A 10084-nucleotide genomic window follows, 5' to 3' on the forward strand; every position below is an offset into this window, starting at 1 on the left:
CACACACACACACACACACACACACACACACACACACACACTTTCCCCTGTTTCTTGTTTTTTTAAAGAGCAAAACAAAGACTTATCTGTTTGGGTCTGTAGTGTCACTTTGGCTGCTCCTTCTGCCTTTTTTTTCAGTGACGATTTCCAGCAAATGCAATGCATAATGTCCGATGTATAACGTAGTATGATTCTTAAAAGTACAATAAATTAATGAATAAAATTAAGGAACAAAGATATTTATAAAAATGTAACGCTGTTTTTAGTTTTGCAAAATGTATTGACTAACAAATATTTAATCTGACATTTTTATCATTATTTTATGTATTTTTTTATCACTTAATATGTCTACCACTAATTACAATTTGTTTGTATACAAAATATATGATGTTCATATATGTTCTTGAATAAATAAATACAAGTTATGTTCTTATCAATGAAGTAGTGACCCGGAAGTTATTGGAAAGCGTTTAAGCGGGTAGTAGTTGAACCGGAAGTAGCTCCATCCACGCTGGTCTTGCTGAATCGTTGCGGGGACGAAGAGCAGAATAGTATCTGAGAAAACTGTTTTTATAAATCTGCAAACATGTAAGTAACTTTAATGGTCATCCTGTCTGTGTTTCTTTGGTCACTTTCGGTCTTTGAGCCTTAGCTTTAAATCTTAGCAGCATGAAGCTAACAGTTGTATAGCTAACAATGTTAGCACGTTAGCCAGGGCCGGTTAGCTGAAGTTCATAAATCCTCTTTAAATGTGTTTGCACTGCTATATATTCTACAGCCGAGCCGTGTGGCAACTCGAGACATTAGCAATGAAACAATAAAAAGTTGTATTTTTTCGTTGTGTAATGCTATGGTTCAGTTGATAGGCTACGTAGCTTCAGTAGTCACACAAAAGCATTGATATGAGCTAGTTAGCCACACGCTAATATTGAGAGTCAGAATCAAAATACTTGTTTTACTCCCACAGAGGGTGTCACAGTTACAGCACAAGTATAGAGACAAAGTAGCAATATATTAAATAAGAGGCCTGCTTACACTACTAGAGATATAAGTTACACAAATTACAATGTAGTACCCATCCAGTTGAACAACAATAAGTACTCTAAGGTTGGTTTAAAAATAAATAAGTGTAGCATGTAGAGAGTAGTGTGATAGCAGCCAGATAAAATAGTGAATTTAATTGTCTTGTCTCTTTATACCTTTATGTAACAGTATCAAAAAAGTATGAGGGAAGAAAACAGTAGCTAATGCACGCTCCTTTAACCCATAGGATTAACGCGTTTACATTTGTGTTGGTGGACATGTTTAATTCTGTGTGTTTTCAGACAGAAGTTTGCAAGATAAAGTTCCAAAAATGCAATAGGAAAATAATGATATGTTGTATTTGTATGTTTCTTTACAGCTGTCGGTTCCTCACAGTAAATTGTTTAGATCTTCATTTGTATCTTTTGATAATACATCTGCTCAACATAACTGTCCATTAACAGCCCTGTGCTGTAAGTTCAGATGTAGGTGATTTTCCCAGATATAATTCCCCAATGTACCTTATCATCAGCACAGTGTCAACACGTATATGTACACAGCAGGCTTTATGTCGTGACGTGCTTTGGTTTTTAATAATGATCGTACAATCTGTTTTTGTTGTGTGAGGTTAAAAAAAAAAACATTTCACAGTAAGAAAGAAAATCCCCCACATTTCTTTTACATCGCCTCATATAGCAAGGGGGCGTCTGAAAAAATAGAATCTAAGGGGGAAAAAAAACAGACTAAACTTCAAGAAACTATGTGAAGGGATGGGACAAAAAAAACTATAACCAAAACAAGTGAATTGATAATACGGGTCGAATCAACTTTTTGGAAAGAAATGAAACAAATCAACAGATGCTGGAAGACAAACCATGCAAGATCACCAATCCTCTTAACGATTTTATACTAGCTGATTCTAACATCAACACTGTCAATGAGAAAGACATCACACAGAAAACATGGGCTTGGAATGTTGAAAATAAGAGCACACTGAAGACAGCAGGAAAATATATTAAAGCCGCTCTGAAAGAACATAATGTGGAAATGATCTTTCTGATAAAACTTCACACTTTTTTTATACAAGTATTGTTTTGTGTCTGTTTTTTCAGGAGTCTGTTAACAAAGCCCAAGTCTGAGATGACTCCTGAGGAGCTGCAGAAACGTGAGGAAGAGGAGTTCAACACTGGCCCTCTGTCGGTGCTCACTCAGTCTGTGAAGAACAACACCCAGGTCCTCATCAACTGCCGTAACAACAAGAAGCTGCTCGGCAGAGTCAAGGCCTTCGACAGGTAGGCACTGTCCTTAATGAATAAAATATGTGCAGTATTGTTTGAACAGCTTTCCACTTTTCATATCGATACTGCACATCTTTTATTTGAGTGTTTTGTCATAGTATACTGTACATATCTTCGTCCATATTTCATATATTCATTTATAATGACATGTATTTTTATGTTCTTCTTGAACGATTCAATTCCTTGTATGCGTAAAGTAATTTGGCATTAAACCTGTTATTGGTTCTGATTCATCTCAACGTGTTTGTGAATATAACATCATGTTTATACAGGATTTTATCCAGTGTAGTTATAACATAATACAATGTAATATGTTCCATTCAAAATGGTATGTTCACTGACCATTAACTGTTGTGGTCATTCTGATGTTACAATAAGGCTTTACCCTTTATTATGTTAAAACAGTGATTGTATATTCATACTTAATGCAGATACATATTAACTTCAAAATGGAATAATAGCAATAGATAAATATAACAATGAATCCTTTGAAGATATTTGAGTAAAAAATATATTTAATTGTATCTAAAGTAATAATCCTTGCATTAATACAGCTGCAATATCAGCATGTTGGGTCTGATACAGTTACACACTCCATATCAATTTCTGCATACCAATGTTATTTAAACTCTTTAGTTTCATTCACCCTATTTGTGTTAATTGGATTTGTTTAAATACCCCTGTGGGCAAGTTTTCCCCACCAAATCTGTGTTGGTAAGAAGAAAGCTTGATTTTGAGTCCTGCATTTGGAAATCAGCAGTAATTTAATTTAAAAGATGAAGCAGTGTTGGTGCGTAAAAAATATGATATCAGTTAATAATCTGTTGGTGATCAGGGGGGGGGGGGGTGGCAGTCCCAAAGATATTTAATTTGGTACTATAATATGATATACTTTAATACTGTAGGCAATGTCTCACAGTTTACAGCAAGAGAGGATCATAGTAAACATCGACCTGCATAAAAAACACGAGACAGCTGTCAACGCGAGTTTCCCTAAAATCTGCTGGTAATCTGGAATATGCCAATTAAAATCGCATCATCTCAAAAAACCCTCTACCATGGTAACATTTTATCTGTGCTCTGTTTGTATTTTATTCCCCTTTTTGTTTAACCTCTAAATCCATTCAGATAAATTATAATTCCTGAATCAAAGTAGTGGTTTTCCTCTCTGATTCTTCATATTGTATTATTTTTTTCCGAAGACCTTAGTTAAGGCTGCAGGCGTGTGTTGCCGCCTAAGCTTTAAAGTGCTGTGGGAAACCCTGGATGAAATGTAGTTTATCTGAACGTGGTAGTCTGACAGGTCTGCATTTTTGTAGTATTTTCAACAACAAATCAACCTGCTAATTCTCTTAAATCTCACATTTGATCCCGTCAAGAATACATCTGTTTGTGTTATAATTTTTCTGCATGAGGCTCGTTGTTTTTTCCGTCGTTCAACGTGCTCTCTGTTGTTTCAGGCACTGCAACATGGTCTTGGAGAACGTGAAAGAGATGTGGACGGAGGTGCCCAAGAGCGGGAAGGGGAAGAAGAAGTCAAAGCCAGTGAATAAGGACCGCTACATATCCAAAATGTTCCTCCGAGGAGACTCCGTCATCATCGTGCTGAGGAATCCTCTCATCACGGGGAAATGAACTCTCACAAAGCCCTTCTTTTCCTCCCTTTATTTTTCATGTTTTTTCATGCATGGTGTAACGGCGGCGGACTGTCATTCCTGTTTCGTTTGTTTCTTTGTTGTTTCATCACTGCAGTCACTATTGGTTAAGAAACATGGAGTCAAAATGATGTCTGTACTTTTTGGAGAGCTGTTCAGTCCTCTGTATTTTTCATTTTGATAATAAAAGTGATTATTGGATTCAAAGTTTTGTAAGGATATCTTTTTTGTCTTTATACTTTTAGAACATTGAATATGGTCAAATGTTTTAAATGAAAGGGGCCCTGATAATATGTGCTTTTTGGGGATTTCCCTGTATTGTATTAAATAGGTTTTTGTGCATGTAAATGGTCTGCAAAAGCTAAAATCCCTGTGTTCCTTCCAGAAGGAGCTTTTGTTCCACACGCCCTGCCTGAAACGCCTCCATTGGACTCTTGTGTTCACTTCCAGAACATAGTGACATCACTATGTAACACTTGAACTTCTATTGGCTATCACTGCAACACATTGTACTTTTAATTAGCCCCGTAGGTAAAATCTGATATGAAAGATACAAATTCACACAAAGATGATGATAATGATGATAATAATAATAATAGAAAGTAAGAAAAAGACAACTCACAGTATAAATTAAATGTGTGGACATTCTTGTAAATATAATTGTAGTTATTTTCTCTCTATTGCACACTATAGAGAAAGCCTCAAAGAAAAGTTCAGTTTCCTCAATTATTCCCCTCCTCTTCCTCCTCCCCCCGCTGTCACCCTTTCACTCTCCCCTGACAACATCTTGGGTGTCGGGCTTGATTTCAGTCGGCAGCGCTCGATATGCAACAAACTGCCGTTTAAAAGGCGCGCTGCATTATTGATGAGAGCAGATGTGCTGACTGTCACTTCACACCCTCGCCTCGCTCCCATTTCATCCCGCTCAGCCCCTCCTGACCACTTTGTTAATTGTCCTAATAGCTTAACAGCTCTTCTCGACTTACCCCCCTCTAACAGTCGGCCCCTAACCTCCCACTCTTTAGTTAGCTCAGATTTTAGTGGTCCAACTGGAGGTTGATTGAGTGGGTTACTAAAAACGTATTGTGTTTTTTCCATTTATCAAAACCCTTTACCCGTCCCACAGCGGGAGAATTTACCTTGTGACAGCAAAGGGACGATGCAGATACAATACTATGCGTTACGAGTGGAAACGATTGGAGACACTACGATGAGACTTGTTAGGGTTCGGTACGATAGGATACGATACGTTATTTGTTGCCATTCCATATGTTTTGATACGATTTCATCTGATATGAATCCATTGCACTCGGTTGAGTGTAGAGTGCAGTGTGGTCTAGTGCGTTGATCAACAGATCAGGGGAACTTGGGAACACCAGTTCCAACCCCGCCTTGACTGCCACTGTATGCCGTTGTGTCCTTGGGCAAGACATTGCTCCTGTGGGTATGTCCACAGAATGAATGTGTTACGTTTCTAATACGGTCATGTGTAATTGTAATTGAGCAAATGGAAAGGCGCTCAATAAATCCAATGAGTTATAATTATTATCATTACATACGATACCATTTAATTTGAGGCGATACACGATTTTATACAATAGCGTATGACACGACTCAACTCGACATGATATAATTAGATATGATTTGACGTGTGGTTTCATACGATACAATCCTGTACTGCATCGGATATGATACTCTACAATTCATAGGTAAATTGTGTACTTTCACTCGACTAGACTTATTTAATACCTTTAGGTCCTTTGCAGATTTTGGTTATAATGTGATTAATAATCAACACTTAAATAAGGGTTTAGTCAAACCTGGAGTAAACTCTTTAATGCAGGAATAATAGTAATCAAAACATATCATATATATTATTATTAAATGAGCCAATCTGCATAATGAGTACTTTTACTTGAGGTGTTTTAATACTTTTGTTCTTTTACTTGAGTAACATTTTGAATACAGGACTTATACTTGTAACAGAGTACACTCTGGTACTTCTACTTCTGCAAAATCTGATTCCCTCTTTCCACCTCTGGTGCTAGCCGTTCCTGCCCAGGGCCCGCTGCTGTGTGTGGTCTCTCTGATTTACAGCTCTCAGGTGCTTCTCTGTATACGTAAATGGTTCATACTGCTCTCCCGCTACAGGCAAATCTCAACCTGTATCCAAAGTTTGAAGAGATCGTGTTGCAGGGGCCAGGAAACCTTTTGCACTGCCAGCCGGAGGTATAAGGGGCCGCTATAGGGACTATATACAGAAATATTGTAGCGACTACATTTCCAATAAATGAAGACGCTACGTGGCTATAGCCTGTTTGCCAGATCCTATAGTCCCATTGTGAAACCTGAAATGTTGAGAACTCCAAAGTGTTATGTTGGAAATGTATAGAAAGAGTCCTATTTAGAAACTGCAGGATGCTAACTTGTTTATGTGGAGCAATTTCTACAATTAGCATTGCCTACAGTAAATGGACAATGGTTAAAATATGGCTTAGCCGATTTGGACAATATTGGAGGTTTTGGGGGCTATTGAGGATGTTGAATTCATATGTCCTATGGCACAGGATTCCAAATGGAGGTTGGAACCAGAAAGTGGCCATATTTGTAGTCCCAACGGGTCTATGTTGATGAATTTAGAAGTTTTTGAGGACGCTGGGTGTTTGTTTTGGACAGACTGCTTATGTACTTTTAAAAAATGTCCACGGTCCAGGTAATTACTTTGATTTTATGGTCTTGACACCCAAGGGTCGTCCACACGTCCAATGCTATGGCCAATCAGTTTGTGCAGAATCTAGCAGGTATCCTGTTCACGAAGTAATGCTAATTAACACAACTAGTGCTTACTATTCAAGTTGCCCAACATAAGCAACATTTTCGGTACATTCGCTATGAGGGGCAGGTTATTTTGGATGAAATCACACCTCCGATGAATTCCCCTCACAGTTATCGTCCTGGGACGGAGCGCTGTCAAATAGATCGGGTCTATTTGGAGATGCCTGAGATAAAAACAACTTTGGGGACCGCAAATGTTGGGTATCATCGCGCACTGCTCTCACATTACATCTCAAAGACACTTCAAGAAGTCTCCCTCCCGCCAGATTCCTTTTTTTGGGGGGTTGGGGCCTGGGGGTGAGCGATCCATGGGCAGGAAGGCAGATGTTTTATTCACGAGGTAAGCGATAAGAGGGGGGAAGTGTGATTATGATAGCGATCGGCCATGCATCGATACTCGAGCCTCCGGGCAACGCGACACCTTGCAGCTCATCGACCCTGAGGCTCCGGGCCCGGTAACCGGAGTTGCCGGGCCGTTTGTTTTCAGGCAGAGCCACAGGGTGTCACAGGTGGAGGAGAAGGTGGAGGAAAAGAGGGTGTCAGCTCCGTAAACACACAAACACTCATCTCTCTTTAAGTGACAGTCAACTCAACACACAGTCAAAACAAGAGGGATCAGGTGCATGTAGAGCCGGGACTCTTTACAAACAACTAATAAGCACTGGACTGAAACAGGAAGTGGATTTAACTCGCCACCAGCAGCTTTTAAAAGTACACCTTAAATAACAATGTTTTTTTTTTACTGAGAATATGTATAATTATTTTAGATTGAATCACTGTCTGTTAATCTGAGTATCACGATATAAAAGTAATGTAGCCTAATGCAAAACAAATAAATTCAAGAAGTACGTGAATTTTTGTTTGTTCATTCTGATTTTAATCCAAACATTTTTTGGGGGAAAATTATAATTCTGAATTGATTTTGTTATGAATGTCATATGGTAATATAATGTCATTTAAACCCGCACAACCCCGAATCATTCAATTATGTCTGCTAGATATACAAACTGTCTATTATATCTAAAATGCAATGCAATATAGCCTATTGATATGTTTCTTAGATTACCTGATGACATCTTTGCAATTGATGCAGAGGCATCATTAAAAAATGTAAAGTATTTTCTTTTTTTTATCTCTGACTATTTGGCCTTTTTCTTTCTTTCTTTTTTTTGCTTTTCAGGCAGTTGACCAACACAGAGACATTGGCAAACCATAAAAGAAAAACATTACACAACATTAGAAAATACAGAAACATAACAGGAAGTTTTCCAACGGGAAGTACTGTATCCTGGATGATGTCGCCCTCTAGTGGATTAAATATGTAGTGCACCTCGTGTTCTGACAGACCATTACGTACCCTGACTGACAGCCTTTTTAACATTTAATTATAGCATGTCCTAAAAACTGGAACACATTTAATTGACCTTTTAAGAATCCTCTAATCAGATGCAGACTAAGTTGTTTTTCATTTCATACTTCTTCAACCTTTTTATTCCACTATTTATCTGACAACTTTTTTGCAGATTCAGATTATTAGCTAAATCAAAAATATAAATCAGCTAATAAATACAATTAACATATAATTATAGATTTACATATACAGTAGAATTATAAAGAGTAATTCAAATTAGCTCCATCTTTACTAGCTGTGATGAACACATTAATGCATCAATAATGATCAGAGTCAGAAATGGGACATTTCACATAGATGGTACTTTAAGTCTAATGCTGCTACTTTTTTACTTTCACTTCAGTAACATTTTTGAATGCAGGACTTTTCGTTGTTACACAATACTTTACAGTTTTACTTCATTAAAGGATCTGAATACTTCCTTTACTGTAGCCACAAATAGGCCAAGTACTTCCGCAGAGTGTAATGAGTGGATTTGACCCTGTGATGAGTTCAAGGCCTACATTTCAGGTCGCGTCACTTGGACTCTCTCTAAAACCCTTCTGTGGCTGTAAACTGGCCTCCAGCCCAGCCCTCTTAGCTGCATCTCGCTCCTCGACAGTCTCCAGTCACCCTCCCTGTCAAACAGAAAGTGTGAGGGAAATATTTCAGTTCGATGCCCTTTTTAAAGAGGACATATTATGCTAATTTTCAGGTTCATATTTGTATTTTGGGTCTCTACTGTGACATGTCTCCAGAGCCGATTCTGCTCTGATTGGTTAGCTGGCCGGCTCTCTTGTAATTGTAAACAGCTTAGAGATGTCCCTGATGACTGAACATTTCAATACTTCAGGACAAAACTGGACTCTTGATTATTGGTTCCAAAACTCAACAAGAGAAACTGGACTCAAAACTGGACTTAAGAACTTAGGCATCATATTTGATTTAGAGCTTTGACAGTGTTTGTGCTTTAAAGATCCAAAACAAGAACCACGTTTTAATAGAATTTTTAGTTTATTCCAATTTTATTTTTAATGTATTCTTTTTTATATTTATTTTTTCTTCTTTTGTTTTCATTATTATTATTATAATAATTATTGTTATTATTATTATTATTATTATTATTATTATTATTATTATTGTTATTATTATTATTATTATTATTGTTATTATATTTTATCCTATTTAAATTTATTCCTTTTGAAGTTTTTTATTTATTTATATATTTTTTCTTATTATATTCTTGTTTTATTCCTTTTTTATTCTTACTTAAATAACATCTGGAATCGTTTATACTGTCAGCACTAATCCCTGCTGGTTATAAATACTGCATACTTTAGATCCCGCCTGTTTTCGTCGACTGAGTCTCAGTTGTGTAATTCTCTTTATTCTCTTTATTCAGTGGAGGCTTTCAGATGCTGCCTCAGGACTGCATGCTTCAACAAGTCTCTCCCGTAAGTGCAGTCTGTTTACATAACAACCTCCCTACAAACTAGTGGTGAGGTACATTTACTAAAGTACTGTACAATTTAAGGTTCTTTATCTGAGTATTTCAGAATCAGAAAGCCTTTATTTATCCCACAGAGGGGAAATTTACTTTTACTACAGTAAGATTTTGAATGCAGCTGAGGTATATCTTAATATACCACACAGGACTTTAACTTGTTGTACCTCTTCCCTCATTTCCTGTTGTCTCTGATAAACCGAAGCTCCAGTAAACCCATTTTTACCCTCAACTGCTGAGTATGCACTTCTGCAGATATTAACTCCAGATCTTGGATGAGCATCAAACACGTGGGGAGGCTCAATCTCGAAAAGTTTTCCCAGAAAGCAGCTCGTAAAGATTCAGCAGCAGTCATGCAGTAATTTTAGGTTGCACACTG

At 37.4% G+C, this 10084-nt stretch overlaps 1 protein-coding gene across 1 annotated transcript; it reads left to right on the forward strand.

The window, feature by feature from the left end:
• The first annotated feature begins 448 nt into the window (after window positions 1–448).
• On the forward strand, window positions 449–4183 carry snrpd2 (small nuclear ribonucleoprotein D2 polypeptide). Its single transcript, XM_063906198.1, has 3 exons — window positions 449–588; window positions 2136–2315; window positions 3782–4183. Coding segments are annotated over exons 1-3 (357 nt in total). The 5' UTR covers window positions 449–586; the 3' UTR covers window positions 3957–4183.
• Window positions 4184–10084: the final 5901 nt, after the last annotated feature.

The sequence above is a fragment of the Eleginops maclovinus genome, chromosome 18 (genome assembly GCF_036324505.1).
Source record: "Eleginops maclovinus isolate JMC-PN-2008 ecotype Puerto Natales chromosome 18, JC_Emac_rtc_rv5, whole genome shotgun sequence".
Lineage (NCBI taxonomy): Eukaryota > Metazoa > Chordata > Actinopteri > Perciformes > Eleginopidae > Eleginops > Eleginops maclovinus.

Coding starts and splice junctions, on each gene's coding strand:
- snrpd2 (XM_063906198.1), top strand. Junction 2,316..3,781: donor AGAGTCAAGGCCTTCGACAG/GTAGGCACTGTC, acceptor CTGTTGTTTCAG/GCACTGCAACATGGTCTTGG.